The sequence below is a fragment of the Tursiops truncatus genome, chromosome 2 (genome assembly GCF_011762595.2).
Source record: "Tursiops truncatus isolate mTurTru1 chromosome 2, mTurTru1.mat.Y, whole genome shotgun sequence".
NCBI lineage: Eukaryota > Metazoa > Chordata > Mammalia > Artiodactyla > Delphinidae > Tursiops > Tursiops truncatus.
The window spans coordinates 152,786,012-152,805,963 of NC_047035.1; the positions used below are offsets into that span (position 1 = coordinate 152,786,012).

Genomic DNA, 19,952 nt, shown 5'->3' on the forward strand with positions numbered 1-19,952 from the left:
GGAAAAATGTAAACTCCACAGCACAGCGAAGTTTTTTCAAGATCTGCTCAAAGACCCCTTGAGCCACCTTACACATAATTCACTCATTTAAAACTCACAACAATCCTACAAGTAGGGACACTTACTATTCTCACTTTTCAGTTAAGTAAACAGGCAGAGACAATGTGACTTGTCGGCTTCCTAATTCTGATTCTGACTCCAGAGGCCACATCTCACTCGCAGTAACATCTTAGTCCTGGCACATGGCAGGTGCTCGATAAATGCTTGTTAGGTGACTAGTGTGCAAGAGCTTAGTTCTCCTTTTTCATCTGATCCGGAAAAGAGGCGTACACCCTGATCATGTCTAAGAGCCACGTCAAGTCCGAGACGTCTGTTACTGTCACTCCCGGGCGTCCGGCTCGGCACTGTTCACCCCCCGTTTCTTGACGACTTGAGTGGGGTCACTTCTCCGAGGGCTGCAAAACCTTTTCTTACTTCACTTCTTTTTTGGGGTTAGACTGGGAAACAAGGAGGTGTCAAAGGCCACTGGTTCCCCGCCAGGACGGGGGCTGAAGGGAAGGACGGCCCTACTGAGTTGAGTCCTTCACTCACCCTGCGCAGTCCCCACGACTAGGGACTGGAGACCCAGGCCCTCACCCCGGCGTCGGGGACCTCAGCCTGCATCTCCAGCGGGGTCCCTCCGGGGAGAGGAGGGGGTGGACACGGGGCCGCCCCGGGCCCGCTTACCTCGTCCCGGCACTGCTTCTGGCACATCTGGCAATACCAGCGCAACTTCTGAAGCCCCTTGGACTTGATCCTGTTGGCGATGGCCTTCGGGGTAAGAAAATCTGATTTCCCCATCGCGCCCTCCGCAGCAACAACTTTCCGCAACCCAGAGCCTGGTTGACCGGAAGCGGAACAGGGCTGGCGGGGGTGGGCAGGACAAATACTCTCGGCTAGTCTGAAGGAGGTGGGGCTTCGGAAGCCTGGGCACCACCCCCCCCAACGCTCGCGAGGCTTCGTTCCATCCTGCGTGAAGAAGCGAGACTGAATGAGACCACGGAGTGGGCGGGGCGTGTGGGGCGCTTCCGCGCAGGCGCGGTGAGGCCTGTCTGACCGACCTTCAGCAGGGCCGGAATCACCATGTTTTCCCCGGTGGGCCTAGCAGGGCTGTCGGCCTGGGCCGTGCAGCCGCAATGGTAATGGCAGCTCGCGCGGGGAACGGGAGGGTTGCGGCGGATGGAGGGGCTCAGGCAGGGGGCAGGGGAAGCGGGTGGAGGCGAGTGGGACGGACCCGGGGTCGCAGGGCCGACCAGGCCGGGGTCCTGCAGAGGCCCCGGAGCCCGGGCTGCAGGAAGCGCTCGGAATCGGGAAGGGCGCGCCAAGTCTCCGGAGGCGGGCTAGGGCGGGGGGAGGGCCACGAGGAGTGCTTATCTGGGTCCTCGAGAGTGGGGCCTTGGGCCCAGTTAATTTCAGGGCAGTCTTGGATCCCCTCAGCTACTAAGTAAATGCTTAGGGAGCCTCTGCTGCGCGCCAGGCGGCGAGCCTCTGGGAGGCCTTACCCGGGCCCTCAAAGTGGGAGAGGGGAGGGCCCCAGGAAAGGTCCAGCGGAAGGTTAAGGTGTGCTTTTTGTCCTTGACGCCTTTTGAAACTCTCCGGTGCAGAGCGCAGTAACGCACAACGCGAACTAAGCAGTGACCTTGCAGCAGGCGCTTTGCTGGGCCCAAGTGAATAAAATAAGTGCCCTCGTGGGTTGCAGAGGGGACCTTAAATATCTGTTGGTGAGGAAGGGGAAGAGACCTTGCACTATCTCGAAACCGTTGTGCTGAATCAGTAACCCTGCAAGGTCATGACATCGTCCCAATGCCCCGAGGAGGAGGATATAGATGGACTTCTTTGCGTCATCTGTTCACTGCCATGCAAGTTTTAGGGATTTTAAACATTGGTTTCCCCCCACCCCCCAGAAAAAGCATCTTAGAAGGCCTAGGAATAGGCAGACAAACGTTGGTTTGTATGGTACCCTGTAATAGGATGAGATGTGATGAAGCTAGACAGAGTCTGGAAGAATTTCAGATACAGTGCTAAAGGGTTAGCTATAGACTGTAGCACTTCCCCGGTTTTACAGTAAAGGAGAATTCTAAGGAGCCACCCCATTAAACTAGATTTTTGTACCTAATTTATGAGAAGGGACTATAAAGCATTAATTAAAATAGGTATGTGTTCATTAAGCAAAAAGTTTATAACAATAAAAGATTTTCAGCTTAATGAAGTAATTAAATCTGATGTGAAAAACCTACATACAAATGTTAGTGGATTTGCCTTGGAATTCAGAGTTTTTTCCTCCTAATATTGAAAGAGTATTCATGGAAAGTAAGAAGTCACCTTAGTTGGATTCTCACTGGTATAGGTTGTCCCTTTTCTTAATCACTCAGCGCACATTTGTTGGGTGCTTGCCCTGCGCCAAGTTGGCACTGTGGAAAGTGCTAAAACGTGGTGAACAAATCGACATGATCCTGGTGAGCTTTGTGGGACACTTCCTCACATGCAGTGGTGCTCTGCAAACATCACCTCTCTTTCCTTCCTTCCTTCCCATCTTGCTGTGCATTAATGTTATCTGTAAATATTTTTAGAACTTTAAGTTATCCAAGTTGATCTTTAAAAATGGACAGTTTCTGAAATGAGGACAAAATACATTACATAAAATTGTAAAAATAACTTTTAAAAAACCTGTAAGATCTTTTGAAGATCTTTTAGTAAAGTAGCATTTAAGCGCTTGCTGGGTCTGAGACAACTACTGCTTAGGGTGGGACTTAAACTGGAACCTCAGTCAGCAAATAAATGTCGAAGTCCTGACCTTACTCTCTTTGGAGTGTTGGTTTTAAATTGTTAGGTTATGAATATTCATCAAACGTCAGTTTCCACCTTGCAAAGCATACTCGGTCCTCTTCCTTTTCATACATTCCATCACTCTAGGTGCCTGCTGTCTTTCCTGCCTCTTCTGCCTTTTCCCTTCCACTCCCTATAATTGCCTTTTAAATTCAGAAACTAAAGCCATCTTAATGTTTCACATGCCACAGAATTAATTTGGAAGGGAAATACATTATACTTTTGTCTTTGCAGAACCAGAAAGAGGCATTTCCTTGGTTGTGTTTTGGTTATTGAAAGCTTTTTAAAATGCAATTTGTTGTTATAGTTTTGGTTTCAAGGAGGTTAGCATACCAACATTAACTAAACATTAGGCTTAATTAAACTTACAGTGAAGTTGTTTTAATTGTTCAGGGTGTCAGTAAAATACCCTAAATTTTTGGAAATTAAACTTTTTTTTAAAGTAGTATTTAAGAAAATGGAAATAAGAAATTTGGGGGTGGGAAAGAGTGATTTTTCTATCTCAAATCAGGGGGAAATACATTTCTATTTCCTAGTTTTCCACATTGTCTAAAATGGAACTATTTTATAATAGGAAACCAGTAGGCTGTAAGTTGAACTATGGACACTGAAAAGGGGGAGAGATGGCATTTCAGGAGAGAGAAGAGAGGCCATCATCTGAGGCTTACATAGCAGATATTTACTTTTAAACGTGAGGCAGCAGCCTGTAGTGTACCCGATGGAGTGGTGCCAAACTGCCCGGCTTTGAATCCTGACCACCACTCGCCTGGCGGTGTGGCCTTGGGCAAGTTACTCAGTGTCTCTGTACCATTTCCTCCTCTGTTAAATGGGGGTAATGCTAGTACCCCATTCATTGGATTAGTGTGAGGATTAAGTGAATCAGTATTTGTAAAGAACCAAGGACAGTGGGAAAAATGCTTGTGAGGATCCAGATGTATCAGTTGAAAAATGAAAACGAATTTATACATACACGTTCTACATAAAATGTAATGTGAGAAGGTTAGAAGCCTAACAAGACTGAATTGTGTGTCATGGTTGGTGATAAAGTTCTGGGGAGTCACTTGGTGGAGAGGCCAGGGTTGGACTTTCACCCAGGCATTCAGTGTTAGAATTAGACATACTTCATAATTTTCTTTTCCTTAGGAATTAGTGGGTGCTGCTTCTTCCTTAATTTTTATATTATTCAGCATTATACACTCCTTAAAATTCATTCAAGCTGTCTGTAATTTCTTTGAATGATACATAGTTCACCCACGAACCTGCTGTGTGATCATAGTAGATCATGGTAGTCTGCCATCTATCTGTGCGATTTGCCCTCTGCTGTATTTGACGTGTTTCTAGTTTCTCAGATAATCTCCCGAGAATTTTTTAGGACATGATGTAATTTTCCAGAACACAAAACTGACACAGAACTTCCTTTATCTTCTCATTTGCAAAAGCTGTATATTCAGTAGAGCAGTTTGTCGCTAGAGGGAGTTCAGATCAGCTCGTGGTTATTTTGCACTCAAATTGTACTTAAAAAATAACTTTGTAACACAGATAGACGTGTTTAGAATTAAATGAAGTCTAAACATGAGAGTGCTTCAAAATTGGGGAAATTAGGGTGTGTGCACAGCAGAAAGAATCACAAAAGATCCTGTATCTTCCTGCATACCTCTCACTTGGGATACATGTGGAGACCCGAACATTCTGTGTTCATCCAGATATGGCATGCAGTTCAGATTTTGTTCCATATGATGTACTCTGACTAGAAACCTGCGTCAGTTAAATTGGAGTGCATGCCTAAGACCATACTGTCCCAGTGTCACTCTTTATAGTCTCTAAATTTAGAATGGGCAAAAAAGTTATTCCAAAAAAAGAAAATCATCCCCAAAATATTACTTTTCAAGTGCCATGATGAAAAAATGTTCATGGGATGGTCATTATGTTGATAAGTCCGCCCTCTGAAACTAGCAGAGCTTGTCAATGTTTGACAGATTTTATCTTTGCCTTTGGGGGATCCACTCTTAAAACCAAACCCCTAATGTTTTCCAGATCATCTCCTTCCTCTTATTTTCTTTATTTTTCTTTCTCCATGGCTGAGTAATACCAGTAGTAAGATACATAAGTCAAGAGATTTTTAAAAAATAACTGTTCTAGTTATGAACTTTCAGACTTACTTTTGTGCACATAAACACACAGAATCACAAAAATGGCATCATATCTTATAGCCTGCATTTTTAAGTTATTATAGACTTTTTTTAGTCTGTTTTTTTAGTACAGTTTTAGATTTATAGAAAAATTGAGTAGCACAGAGAGTTGCATATACCCACACCCCACTCTGGACATTTTCCCCAGTCATCAACATCTTGCATTAGTGTGGAGTGTATACTACAATTAATGAACCCGTGTTGATGCATTATTAACTAAGGTGCATAGTTTCATTAAGGACACTCGTTTTGTTGTACACTTCTGTGGGTTTTGACAAATGCATAGTGACATGTGTCTTCCATTACAGTATCATGCAGAATAGTTTCACTGCCCTAAAAATCTCTCCCTAAAATCCTGGCAACCACTGATATTTTTATTGTTGCTAAAGTTTTTTCAGTTCTGGAATGTCTTATAATTGGAATCATACAGTATGTAGCCTTTTCAGATTGGTTTCTTTCACTTAGCGATATGCAATTAAGGTTCCTCCATGTCTTTTTGTGGCTTGATGGCTCGTTTATTTTTATTGCTTAATACTGCTCCAACCGTATGGATGCACCTGTCTGTTTGTCCATTCATTCATGTATTGAAGGACATCTTGATTCCTTCCAGTTTTTGGAAGTCATGAATAAAGCTGCTATAGGAATGTGAATGCAGGTTGTCATGTAGATAAAAGTTTTCAGCTCAGTTGGGTAGGTATCTAGGGGTATGATTGCTGAATCGTATGTTTAAACTATGTTTAGATTTGTAAGAAGCTGCCAAACCATCTTCCAAAGTAGCCATACCATTTTGTATAACCACTGGTGATCAGTGAGAGTTCCTGTTACCCCACATTCTTGCCGTCATTGGTATTGTCAGTTTTTTTTTTAATTTTTGGCCATTCTTTGGGATTTTCTATGTAGTTGATCATGTCATCTATGAACAAAGACAGCTTTATTTCTTCCCTCCCAACCTGTATACGTGTTGTTTCCCTTTTTGTCTTACTGCATTAATTAGGACTTCAGTACAATGTTGAGTAGGGGTGGTGAGACAGGGCATCCTTGTCTTGTTCCCAGTCTTAGGGGGAAAGCTCCTAGTTTCTAACCATTAAACCTTAGGGGGTGTTTTTATGGATGTTCTTTATCAGGTTGAGGAAGTTCTCCTCTGTTCCTAATTTGCTGAGAGGTTTTTAATCATGAATCGGCATTTGATTTTGTCAGATCCTTTTTCTGCATCTATTGATGATACCATTTTTCTTCTTTAGTGTGTTGATGTGGTGGATTATATATTTGAATTTCGAGTGATGAACCAGCCTCACATACCTGGAATAAATCCCACTTGGTCGTAGTGTGTAATTGTTTTTAATACATGGTTAGATTGCATTTGCTAATATTTTGTTGAGGATTTTTGCATCTATGTTCATGAGAGATATTGTTCTCTAAAATTCATTTCTTATATAATGTCTTTATCTGGTTTTAGTATTAGGGTTATGCTGGCCTTATAGAATTAGGACATATTCCCCCTGCTTCTCGTTCTAATTCTCTTTCTTTTTCTTTTTTTTTTTTAATTTTATTTTTTTTGGCACCAACTACCATGTCTACTGATAGTTACAAATCTGTTTCAAATCTCAATACCTCATATGTTTCCCAGACCTGGTTAGGATTTCCACTTGGTCGCATGGTTTTTTAAACTAAATCAAATTCAAACTTCATTATCTCCAGGGAGATCTCCCCCACCCAGTTTTTCTCTCTTGGTTAAATGACAACAGTGTTCATTTAGGTCATTAAGTTAGAAACCTTTGGGTCTGCTTGCTCTCACATCTGGTCTCCTGTTGCTTTGCCAACCTCTCAGTCCAGGTGCTTGCCTTCTCTTGTCTGGAAGCCCCTTGTTTGGCCTCCATGTCATCAACATTTGGTATCATTTTGTGCTTTTCACTGCCATCGGAGATACCTTACTGAAAAACTAAACTGATTTGTGGGCTTAGAAACATTCATCATTTTTCCAGTACCTATAAAATAATATTTAAACTTATTAACCCAAGCTATGTCTCCAGCTTCAAAACTACATCCAGTTCCTAGGAATGCCCTCCTTAGGCCCTCCTTTATGCACAAATTTATGGATTCTTCATTTCTCCCATGGAGCTTTCCAGGCCAACACAGGTACTTTATGGACTTAAGAGCTACAAGATAATGTATATTCAATAACATGTCTTCACCAGTAAGAGGAGGATCCTCTCGTAATTTATCTTTCACCAACATTACTTTTAAGTCATATCATTTTGACTTTAATGCATCAGCACTTTAAAAGACTGTCGAAAATATTTAATGTAAATTTCATGTAAATCTAAATTTGCATAAATCTTGTTTATGAGATAATAGTATGCTTCTTGTGGTCAGAGACCATGTCCTGGAGCAGAGTAGCTGCTCAGTAAAGAGCTTACTGAATTGAGTTGAAAAAGTTAATTGGTTTAAATAAACTGTACTTTGACACATGTGGTCATGTTAGAATGTGTAGTTGACCCTAAGGGTTATTTGAAAAGGTTTCGGTGAACTGAGGAAGTCAGCAACAATATAGGCAAAGACATAGGGGTGGGAATAGAGCATGTGTGAATGCCATTGTGACTTCAGTGGAAACTTTGTGTTAGATCAAATAGAATGAGATCTTTTTTTTTTTTTTTTTTTGTGGTACCTGGGCCTCTCACTGTTGTGGCCTCTCCCATTGCAGAGCACAGGCTCCAGACGCGCAGGCTCAGCAGCCATGGCTCACGGGCCTAGCCGCTCCACGCCATGTGGGATCTTCCCGGACCGGGGCACGAACCCGTGTCCCCTGCATCGGCAGGCGGACTCTCAACCACTGCGCCACCAGGGAAGCCCTAGAATGAGATCTTTGATGATGTAGGGTTTGGTATCAGTATTGAGGTATTTATGTATACACACACACACACACATACACACACACACACACACACACACACACACACACACATTCAGTCTTATAGATCATTTCTTTATGGGATACTCTTTAAATCAGTTTATCAACTTTGAAAGTTTTTCTTTGAGATATTTTTCAAAAAACTAAAATGTTTTTTACCACCTTTATTCTCAGGATCCAAGTTCGAAATATGGCAACCTTGAAAGATAGTAAGTACTTTATCACAATATGTGAATTAAGAAAAACTAAACTTTGACAAATAAAAATGTGCTGCTTTAGCCCATTTACATATTTGGTCAAAATGGACACAGTGAATCTATGTCATCTCTGTGCGGCATTGAACTTGTTTTGGAAAAGACCCATGTGAGGTGACACATGGTTGTTGATTCTGTTGTCTGTAGAATGATAATGATATAACTAGAAAAAACTACTGTGTGTGTGTATAAAATGTTACGGAATATGTGGCAAAAGGCCATTTTCAGTACCATTTAGTGTTTTAAATACATAATTTATTGATACTATTATGTTGCCATTTTGCTTGTCCTCTCCAGGTAGCACAAGGTCTGAGTTATTGGTACTCTAACATTAAGCCTAGTTTAGCAGCTGCTATTAATTGAAGGTCTAACTGCTAATTATTCTACCTTGAAGTTTAGGAAAATATTTCGATAAATTCACAAATGAAATGGTAACTCCTTTATCTTAACACAGCACTTCTATTTTTCAGTTACCAGGCGACTAAAATCAATCAAAAACATCCAGAAAATTACCAAGTCTATGAAAATGGTAGCAGCAGCGAAATATGCCCGAGCTGAGAGGGAGCTGAAACCAGCCCGAGTGTATGGAATAGGATCCTTGGGTAAGAGGAGAGTGCAGTCACAAATTGCTAAGTACCGTTTAACCTAGAGATGACTGCTCAGGACTCATCTGTCCTGAGTACTTCCAGGCCCCCATCTATCACAGCAGCCCTGTGCGGGTGGGGACTGTCAGAGCTCCCGCTTTGCCGATAGGAAAAACTGAAGCCCAGTGCAGTCATAACTACACCTCTGTGACTTGGCATCTGAACCTATTTGTTAACCACTGTATGTGATCATGTTCACTCTTAAGATATTCTGAAATTTTTCCTAGATTATTAAATACACCATCAAAAGAACTTGGAAGTTTAGTGCATTAGACTCGAATGCTTGATTTCTTCCTGTTACACTGTGATGTGATCTTTTAGGACTGCAGGGTGGGGAGGGGGTGCCCTGCAGTGGAAGGTGACTGGGTAGTCATGGATATGACTGTGAGTACATGAGCGGAATGTTTAAACATTAGCTGTAAAGAGGGAGAAATTTGCTTATTTCCAAATTGAAGAAAAGATGTATCTGTATCATCTGTGTGTTAATGCCTCTATGTATTACATATAAATTACCTTGTGCAATAGTTTTCTTGTGCTCTTCATATTTTTTAAGCATGCATTTATAGCATGCTTTTTTTAATCAGTGTTTTTGGTTTTTTTTTTTTTTGGCTCCATTGGGTCTTCGTTGCTGCACGCGGGCTTCTAATTGCGGTGGCTTCTCTTGTTGGGAAGCACGGGCTCTAAGCACGCAGCCTTCGGTAGTTGCGGCACACAGACTCAGTAGTTGTGGCTCGCGGGCTCTAGAGTGCAGGCTCAGTAGTGAGGCACACAGGCTTAGTTGCTCCGTGGCATGTGGGATCTTCCCGGACCAGGGCTCAAATCTGTGTCCCCCTGCATTGGCAGGCAGATTCTTAACCACTGCGCTACCAGGGTAGTCCAATCAGTTTTTTTATATATAAATTTATTTATTTTATTTATGTTTATTTTTGGCTGCATTGGGTTTTTGTTGCTGCGCGTGGGCTTTCTCTAGTTGCAGCGAGCAGGGGCTACTCTTTGTTGCAGTGTGCGGGCTTCTCTTGTCGTGGAGCACGGGCTCTAGGCACATGGGCTTCAGTAGTTGTGGCTCACAGGCTCTGGAGCGCAAGCTCAGTAGTTGTGGCACACGGGCTTAGTTGCTTTGCAGCATGTGGGATCTTCCCGTACCAGGGCTCAAACTCATGTCCCCTGCATTGGCAGGCAGATTCTTAACCACTGCGTCACCAGGGAAGCCCTAGCATGCTTTTTTTTAAGCATGCTGTAAAGAAACTTCTGTATGAGAAAACGATAGGGCACTAGGCTTCAGTGGAAATGCCTCCTTGCTTTAAAAATGCCATATTTAGGGAATTTCCTGGCGGTCCAGTGGTTAGGACTTGGCACTCTTATTGCCAGGGTTCGGGTTAGATCCCTGGTTGCGGAACTAAGATCCATCCCTGGTTGTGGAACTAAGATCCTGCAGGCTGTGTGGTGCAGCCAAAAAAAAAAAAACAGCCATATTCAGCTTTTCCTAGGAGGCATAATGGAGACTTGCTAAGTTAGGGTTAGCAATCATTAGCAACCCCAGCCGTTTGCTCTCCTGAGTCCTGTTCTATAACCAGCATAATACTGAGCACCTAGTTAGCGGCCCGGTAGAGGTTGATAAATTACTCTAGCCTATTTTTATGAAAAGGTGAAAGTCATTCACTGTTCACCTTTCATGCTGAAATGAATAAGTGTAATAAATTTGTTTCCCCTCAAAACTCTATAACCACAAAACTATCGAATAAGGAAATTGACTCAGATATCTAATTATAGTATTTGTGGTGTGATATTAAAAATTCAAGTCAAGGCTGCCATTCAGCTTCTAAGTCCTTCAAACTAAAAAAATACTAACTGCTAGATATTAAATGGCTAATCATTTAAAATATTTAAGAACTTTAAATAGACATTTTATGCTGTACAATATAAAACAAAAAGAGACTGAAAAGGAATATTTTCTCCACTTCCCTAAACTTTGGAGTTGAGTATTTACCTCTCTCTGCTTTTTATGGAGGGTCCTCAGGTATTGAAATTTGAGAATCACTGCTCTATACTGAAAAAGGCGATAGCAGGAATTTTGTTGAAGTGGGGAATGTGGCAGCCGTGAAGATGCACTTTGTAACTAGAGTGAGCACAGCTGCTGAATCGTCCTGTGTTTTTGCACCTAAGCCATGCTTCCCACGGGCTGCTCCTGGCCAGCACCTGAGCACAGATGGGATACTCAGGTAGGCGTGTTCTTGGGAGACTTGGGGCTCCCTGGCAGCCTCGCTGAACTTTCCCTCAACTGTACAGCGGTCCAGGAAGCTGCCACCACACCTTTCATCCCACTGGTCAGACTGGCATCCTGGTGTGATGGCTATTCTGACCCCCTTCCTATTTTCTCTCACAGGCATTTCCCCAGTAAAATCCATGTATATTTTATCCTATTTAAACACCTCTTGCCTTCTGCTTCTTGGAAGACCAACAAAGTGAGGTTGTTAGTAATACCAAAAATAGGGACTTCCCTGGCGGTCCAGTGGTTAGGACTCCGTGCTTCCACTGCAGGGGACATGGGTTTGATCCCTGGTCCTGCAAGCCACGCAGCCCAGCAAAAATAAATAAATAGAAAATAAAATGGCATCCATCATTTAAATGTCAGCGGTTTTCATAAAAGCTTGCTATGTAGATTATATGAGCATTTCAGTAAATATTTGTTTTCTGCTTTTTTGGTTGTACACTGAAGATCTGTGTTCTTTAGAAATTTGGCAAGTCTAGAGAAGTTGGTACTTCTATAAGTCTGGCCTTTTTACAAGTTTTTTAATTGTGCTAGCAATTTCTTTTAGTCAGTACTTAAGATAATTTGGCCCTTAGGAACCTCTGTCTTAATAGAGATTTAAACCTTTATGGTTTTTAGCCTGATTGTAAATGAAATACATGCACAGACACTTGATTGTATTGAGGCATCATTTTGTAAATTAGGGTTATTGCTGTATTTAGTGTAATTACACATACATTTTTTTTTTTAAGCTCTGTATGAAAAGGCTGATATTAAGGTGCCTGAAGACAAGAAGAAACATCTCCTTATCGGTGTGTCCTCAGACCGAGGGCTTTGTGGTGCTATTCATTCCTCGATTGCTAAACACTTAAAGAGTGAGGTGGCCAATCTCACAGCAGCTGGGAAAGAAGTTAAGATTGTTGGAGTTGGTGATAAACTCAGGAGTATACTTCACAGGTAATTTAAGTATATATTGTTTATGTTTAAAAGGCCGCAAGAATGAATAAAGGGAAGTTTCTTTGATAGTTTATTTAAGCAAGGTGTCTTTTTTTGGTTACCATTTTATACACAGAGGTTTTGTTTTGTTTTGAATTTTTTTCCAGAATATAGTAGAATGGATAGATTTCCCCTGTTTTCTATTTATCTTTTGTTTTTCCTTCTTCCAGACCATAAATGGAATACAGTAGGAATATCAGAAGCTATGGGTTTTTGTTTTGGGGGACGTTTTTCAGTTTTTTTTTAACGAGGACCCTAAGGAGCTCTCACAGCCAGGAAATGCCAGAAATGAATGACAGCTGATTAGGGCTGGAAGGAGAGAAGTAAAGGCAGAGAGAAATGCAAGACAGGAAGGGCCTGGTGTTAGTCCTTAGTTCTTGGCAGGTGCTGAAGGAAAGGGACAATCACGATAATGCAGGGGCGCCTTAACTCAGTGAACACCCCCCGCCCCCCTCAAAAAAGCTTGATCCATAGTGAGTGTGTTTTTTCCTTGTTCTCTGTTCTTTCAGCAGAAGTATTCTGTTAAACTATTTTATGTGACCTCTTCATTTTCTTGTAGGACTCATTCTAACCAGTTTCTGGTGACATTCAAAGAAGTGGGGAGAAGGCCCCCTACCTTTGGGGATGCGTCGGTCATTGCCCTTGAACTGTTAAATTCTGGATATGAATTTGATGAAGGGTCTATCGTCTTTAACCGATTCAGGCAAGAAAAATGTTGAAATCTGAGCTATTTTATGTTTATGTTCAGATTTTTCCATTAAGTAAATGTCTACTTAACAGTTTAAAATTATACTTTTGGAATTTACATTTGCTTTTGCCGTTTCTAGGTCTGTCATCTCCTACAAGACAGAAGAAAAGCCCATCTTTTCCCTTGGTACCATTGCAAGTGCTGGTAAGTAGGTTTTGTATGACAAGTATTTTTCCTATAGAAAGGAGAGATTTGTACATATAGGAAAACAGTGATTGTCAGGGTGGCTTTTTTTCAGCAGTAACAAAAATGACGTTGGGCTGTTTATCACCATCTATTAGTGGCTTCCATGAAATCATAAACATTTATTGTTTGACAACACTTACTGCATTCTTTCATTAATTTAATAAATATCCATTGAAGGCCATCGTTAGATATGATTTCTGTCCTTGGAGGTTGAAGAACTAAGCTAGAATGATATGTTGGCTTTGCAATCTGTGTGTGGGACCCCTCCCTAACCACAAAACAGACGCTCTAGAATAGAGATTTGAACGCTATTCACAACTAATATACGTTGAACAACTCAGTTCTCTTGTTTTGCTGTTTAAACAAAGTGATCATTGCTCAGTGATGCATCCTGGAAATAATACTCAGGAACTGATTTTATTTTCCCTTTCTGTATATTAGATTTCTCCTGTAATAGGTGTATAACTTTTACATTTTATTTTTAAATAAATCTATAACTTTTACATTTTATTTTTAAATAAATCTTTATTTTTTGGCTGCTTTGGGTCTTCATTGCTGCAAGTGGGCTTTCTCTAGTTGAGGCAGGCAGCAGCTACACTTTGTTGCAGTGCGCAGGCTTCTCATTGCAGTGGCTTCTCTTGCTGCGGAGCATGGGCTCTAGGCGCACGGGTTTCAGTAGTTGCGGCGCATGGGTTCAGTAGCTGTGGCTCATGGGCTCTAGAGCGCAGGCTCAGTAGTTCTGGCGCACGGGCTTAGTTGCTCCGCGGCATGTGGGATCTTCCCGGACCAGGGCTCAAACCCGTGTCCCCTGCCTTGGCAGGTGGATTCTTAATCACTGCGCCACCAGGGAAGTCCCTATCACATTTACATTTTAACGTCTTAGAAATTGGGATGCTTCTACCAGTCAATATGTATTTTTTCAGTATGTCATTTTTAATTGGCTATGTTATTTTCTTTCTTCATGGTACATAAAATAGGAGTTATAATCCACCGCATCTTAAATTTGATGAAATCCAGTACTGTCTCAGCACTTTACACTAATGAGTGAATTTTCAAGTCTGCTGCTACGTTTCCACTGCCTAATTACTAAAATGCACAGCAGCCTCTTAACTCTTCTCTCTTCCACATTCTCAGAAAAGCTTTCCCTCCCTTATTTTCCTGAAACTTTCAGATTTCCCCAATAAACAAATGGCTGAAATGGGATTTTTATATTACACTATACGAGTCTCAGTTCTTTCCTTAATTTCTTTATTGAAAAACGCGGTCACTGACTGTTGTGTGGCTTCGTGCCCAGCACGCTGCTAGATACCATCCAAAGGATTTGTATCCGTGAAATGTGGTGCTGTTACTTTAAATGTGGACTTCTTAAGTTTTATGAAGTTAAGCATTTGAAGTAGAATATCAAATGCTTTGTTTACACATCATATTTTTCTGAAAATCTATTATCTATAGTATGGAAATAGATGAAGATTTTAGAACTGAGTCCTTTAACCAATCTTACGTTGACTTCTCTGTAATTATAAAGAGTTTTTCTACCAGGAAGCTGTCTTGATTAAATCAGTCTTTGTGCTGTATCGCTTCAGAGAAATCCATGGCTTGTTTTAACAGAGAGCATGAGTATCTATGATGATATTGATGCTGACGTGCTGCAGAATTACCAAGAATACAGCCTGGCCAACATCATCTACTACTCTCTGAAGGAATCCACCACGAGTGAGCAGAGTGCCAGGATGACGGCCATGGACAATGCCAGCAAGAATGCTTGTAAGCGCTGAGAGAATTCCCTTACGGAAAGCAGCATGAAGACCCTCACGTCAAAAGGCATTAGCGATTCTGGAAGTGGACCAGGAAGCAGGAGAGCTGGGGTCTAGTCCTGGGCTCTGCCACCGATTCTGTGAGGATAGAAAAATTATATTCTCTGCCTTAAAGGAAGTAATATCTTACTTGGTACGCAGTAAGTGTGCAGGTACTTTGAAAAGGTATCTCGTGGAAGAAACAAAACTACCTTCATAAAATTTTTTGACTGGCCAGTTTGGGTAACCAAAAGGAAACAGAATCTTATTTTTGAATTAAGCAACACACGTCTATAAATGAGTTAGTGAAAAAGGTATTCTTTTCTAGTTTTAGATCTTGTTGTCTTTTGTTCTGTTTGTAGCTGAGATGATTGACAAATTGACTTTGACGTTCAATCGCACCCGCCAAGCTGTCATCACCAAGGAGCTGATTGAAATCATCTCCGGTGCTGCGGCTCTGTAAGTAACTGTGCGTCACCCTCAGACTCCGTGTCTTATCTGTGCCTGCTAGTTTAGCCTTTGCATGTTTAAGTTTTCTGTTTTGTTTTGTCTGTTAACGATGAAATGATCCATTGCTTATCTTGTTTCCTTAATCGTAGAACATAAAGTTTGATGAAAATGAGATCTCTGGTGTATTTTGATTGTTTCAGCTGAAATATTCAGGCTTAGTTTCTTCTTTTTAGAAATTAGTATATTGCTAGCTTTCACTTTCTTCAAGTTTTAGGAATAAGGACGTGAATAATTCAGTATCATTTATACTGAATGATAAATATTCAGTATCATTTATAAAATCTGTCTTTGAACTTAAAATATTATAAATCAGGCTTTCTGAGTTACAGGACTGGTTTGGGGTTTGGTTTTATATAAATCTGCAGATCATTGAATGGTGGTTGGGTCCAGGAATTTTTAAATTAAGTTTTCTGTATCAGTACTGTCTTATAAGGAGTTCTTAAAATACCACTTTCCTCAAGAAAATGTCTTGGTTGTCTAGCTAGATATGTTAATGTTTGTGAAACCACGGTTACGATAATGGGAATTCTGTTTTAAAAATTATTAAATTGAACACCCATTATATGCCTCATACAGTGCTAGGCACGGTGTTAAAGGATGTGATCCTTTCTTCCAAGGCATTTATGTGCTAATAGGATAAGAAAAAAATGCAGATAATTATGCTGAAAGATAAAATATGTCATAAGTTTTCTTTGACTCATTCTCTCTCACCTCCTGCTAATTGGTCACCAAGTTCTGTAAATTTTACCTTCTAAATATCCCTTGACCCTTTCCCCTTTATGCCCTCTTCACGCAGATCCTTGTCATTTCTCTCCCAAATTAAAAAACGTATTTTTTGAGTGGCACATATGTTTTTTTCCCTGAAATGCCATCTTTCCCCTGCACCCTTGATTGTACATCTGACTCTGTTTATCCTTCCTAACGGAGCTGGGGTAATCCTTTCTTCCAGAAATCCCCCCTTCCTGGTTTGAGTGGGGCAGCCTCCTATGCTTCCCTTCATCATAGCACTTACACTGTTTTACTAGGAATTGCCCTTCTGTTTGTCTGTCCTCCTGCGGCTTGGGACAGGGAGTGTCTCGTTCAGTCTTATAGCCCCATCACCTGGCACATACTTCCTCAGTAAATATTTGTAGAGTGAATGAATGACGTGCCATGAATATTTACATTTTTTTAAATATATTTATTTGTTTTTATTTTTGGCGGTGTTGGGTCTTTGTTGCTGTGCACGGGCTTTCTCTAGTTGCGGTGAGCGAGGGCTACTCTTCGTTGCGGTGCACGGGCTTCTCAGTGTCGTGGCTTCACTTGTTGCGGAACGTGGTCTCTAGAGCGCAGGCTCAGTAGTTGTGGCGCACGGGCTTAGTTGCTCCGCGGCATGTGGGATCTTCCCAGGCCAAGGATTGAACCCCTGTCCCCTGCATTGGCAGGCGGATTCTTAACCACTGCGCCACCAGGGAAGCCCGCCGTAAATATATTAAGACCTGGAAGTTCAGCAGAGAGAGAAGTAACATTTTATTGGGTATGTGAAAACGTGAATCCAGGTTTAAGAATCAGGGAAAGGTTTATCACTACGATGACATTTAAGTTGGTCCTTTTGTCTCTGGAGGATAGAAATGGGCAGAATGCCAGACACACAAATAAACTGGTTGAGACTGTTTTATAAGTGTTGGTTGGATCCAGCAGGCTTCCTTCTCTTATTTTGCTTTGGAGCGTGAGTTTAAGACTAATCCACCTCTCAGCCTCGTCACTACTGCTCTGTTAACATCAGAGTCCAGTGCAGTGATGAGCGGCCCTGCCGCTTACCAGCTTGATAGACGTGGTTAAGATACTCTCCCTGCAACGCAGTTGTTTTCTATGACACGGGGGCTAATACAGGGATTAAATAAGTGTATTATTCGTGTCCTCCTTGCTGTACTTCCTACTGCTGGAGCCACGCTGACTTCTTCTTGGGTGGCGTGCACGCAGAGGCCTGGGGGAAAGTTTGGACTGCGCTCTTAAGGTCTGGGAGCTGTGAGATGTGGAGAGCCAGGAAAAGAGGAATGAATGCTCGGAATAGACGGAGGCTACAGCCTCTGCAGAATTGAGGACCAGGCTCTTTCTTGATTAGGAATGCGGGGACTTGGCTGAAAAGTAGCAAAACCAGAGAAATGAGGAGAGGGAGATTGGGATATGAAGACCAAGAATTTTAAAAAGAACTCAAATAACTGGAAATTGACTAGTTTTCGCTTTCTGGAAAGGCAGTCTAAATCATTTCTTGCAAGTTAGCTGTGCACCTCACGGTGGATTATTTATATGAATGAACTTGCATGCTCTGTAACCTGTCAGCTCTTCTGCTTAAAGGCTTTAATGCAGACACATTTGGCTCTTTGGTAATAATATAAAAGGCATGAATAAACCATAATATTTGAGGTACCAAATATTTAGTTGCTAGCCTAAAATTTTTTAATATATTGTATGCTGTTTATAGAAAAGTTGTTGTTTAAAGTATGCTTTCATAGTCCTGCCTACTTGCATGAACATGGTTTTATTGCTTCTAACCAGATGCAAGTCTATGACCTTTTGTAACAATCATTGAACTCTGTTTTAAGGGAATATTTTGGTAAGTATTTATATGATATACTCAAGGTAGTGAGTGAGGAAGTGGGCTTTTTTAGTCAGAAATTGTAAATGATTAACTAGCATGGATTGTTTCTTGACCTGCTTGTTTTGTGTTTGTCTTTTTCTTCTAATATAATAACCCAGGGACTAATGAAATTCGAGTTTCATCCTCAGACAAGAGGTAAAGTGGTAATATTTCACACACTCTCCCCTACCCCGTCAGAAAAGAAACCCAGTCAGATAGAACTGAAGGTAATTCGGCAACAGTGAAACTGATTCCCTGAGAGATGAGATGGCCAGGCCATTAGAGCAGCAGCCAGATGGTGGGAGTATGTGGGTGATGTTAGTGGGCTTTTTTCTTCTTCGATATATTAAATAAACTGTAAGGATAAAGAATTAGCATTCTTGGGACCTCTCTGGTGGTCCAGTGGTTGGGACTCCACACTTCCACTGTGGGGGACACGGGTTCAATCCCTGGTCAGGGAACTAGGATCCCACATGGCTCGTGGTGCGGCCAAAAAGAAAAAAAAGAAAAAAGAATTAGCATGCTTTTGAGTTATTAAACAGGCTGGTGAGGAGCAGTGGTTCTCAAATTTCCTGGTCTCAGAACGCTTTGATATCTGACTTCACAGAGGATAGCTTAGTTCTCTCCATTTCTGTATTCATTCTGTCCTGATATTACACATCACATAGGCTCTGGAAAACTCCACCGTGTGTACCTGAGAATGAGAATAAAATAGGCAAGTAACATTGTTATAAAAATAGTTTTGCCCTCACGGACCCCATGAAAGGGTCACCAGACCAAAATTTGAGAACCACTGGTGTAGAGTAGCATTTTATTATGTAGAGTCAGTTCTTTAAGTCCCACCGAAATATGTATTATATCTTGACATCTTTATTTGTTCTGTACTTTTATTTTTCAGGTAAAGAAGATTCAGCCAGCTGATTTTGTTTTTAGCTTACTGCTGTCCTTGTCAGAAGAAATTGTTGGTCCACTGTTTAAATTAGTAAAGACAGCGAGATATTTGTAAATTATCTTACAATAAATGACTCACCGTAAGAAAATCACTGTCTTTTCTTATTATATGAGAACAGCAGTTTTCCAAATGAGATCTTAAAACACTTAAAAATATTAACATGCTACTATTAAGAAGATAGTTGAAGAGGCTCCTCTGATTTTCTGGTTGCCTAACAGCCATGGAAAGCCTGGCCTCCGTGGGGTCAGAGTGGAAGGAAGAGGCACCAGGCCACAACCCCAGCCCAGGCACCTGAGCGCCACACCTTCATAGAACAGCCAGCACAGGGAAGCAAACGCGCTGTCCAGGTCATCTGCTGTTTCTCACGTGTACGGTGTAGAATTTCAGGCATATACTAAATCTAAATAAATTTTTAAATCTTTTCCAAGGACTGAGAAACATTTCAGTAGGATATTTACTCCATATTCGCATTTAGATAACCATTAAGATTGGGCGCGTGAGCTATTCCACACAGCGAGCTGGCCGTGCCAAACAGTGTCAGGGTTTTTTCCTATTTATTTAAAAGACGGCTTAGGGCTTTTATTGCAAAAGTAGTATAGGAATTACAAAAGACTGTAGAACTATAAAAAAATACAGAGCCCATTCTCACTTAACACTTTATATTACTCTTTTTAAAAACATTAAATAAATACATGCATATGCTATCATTTTGCCAATAACTATTCATAAAAATGAACAATAAGTGATACAAAAGTGGATTAGCAACCACAAACCTGTAAAGAGCAGTGTTGCCACTTTAAGAAGAAGGCTGCCAGGGAAAGATAAACGGAACAGAATCTCAGTGTCATTTTCTAGCTTCCCTGAAATGTTACAAGAGGCATTTTGATCTCTGAGCCTTTGTGACATTTGTTTTTCTCTGAAGGCTCATAGGTCTTTACCTGTGTTGCTCTGAAATGTCACAAGGATAATTGTTAATAAGCATCCTTGGGGAAGTGTTTGCACACTTGGACGAGTACTTCTGTGTTCTTAATTTTTGGAA

The 19,952-nt window shown here is 41.3% G+C and overlaps 2 protein-coding genes across 7 annotated transcripts in view; one reads left to right on the forward strand and one right to left on the reverse strand.

Moving 5' to 3' along the window:
- KIN (Kin17 DNA and RNA binding protein) overlaps positions 1-897 on the reverse strand; it is a 46,309-nt gene extending 45,412 nt beyond the window's left edge. Inside the window, exon 1 of the mRNA XM_019933227.3 lies at positions 727-897. Within this exon, the coding sequence (XP_019788786.1) occupies positions 727-840 (114 nt within the window). The 5' untranslated portion in view covers positions 841-897. The remainder of the gene's footprint in view (positions 1-726) is intronic.
- A 157-nt stretch (positions 898-1,054) lies between these two features.
- On the forward strand, positions 1,055-19,001 carry ATP5F1C (ATP synthase F1 subunit gamma). Of its 6 annotated transcripts, none has more exons than XR_012330366.1 (10): positions 1,055-1,178; positions 8,137-8,171; positions 8,687-8,818; positions 11,861-12,065; positions 12,664-12,807; positions 12,932-12,996; positions 14,647-14,932; positions 15,194-15,290; positions 18,081-18,117; positions 18,860-19,001. XR_012330366.1 is itself a non-coding variant. In XM_004324365.4 (10 exons), the coding sequence occupies exons 1-9, from the start codon at positions 1,123-1,125 to the stop codon at positions 18,085-18,087; spliced, it is 897 nt and encodes a 298-aa protein (XP_004324413.1). In that variant the 5' UTR covers positions 1,055-1,122; the 3' UTR covers positions 18,088-18,117; positions 18,860-19,001. The 6 variants fall into 6 exon arrangements, 5 of the variants coding, with proteins under 5 accessions (XP_004324413.1, XP_004324414.1, XP_019788789.1 ...); XM_004324365.4 differs by having other exon boundaries at positions 14,647-14,802; XM_004324366.3 differs by lacking the exon at positions 18,081-18,117 and having other exon boundaries at positions 14,647-14,802.
- Positions 19,002-19,952: the final 951 nt, after the last annotated feature.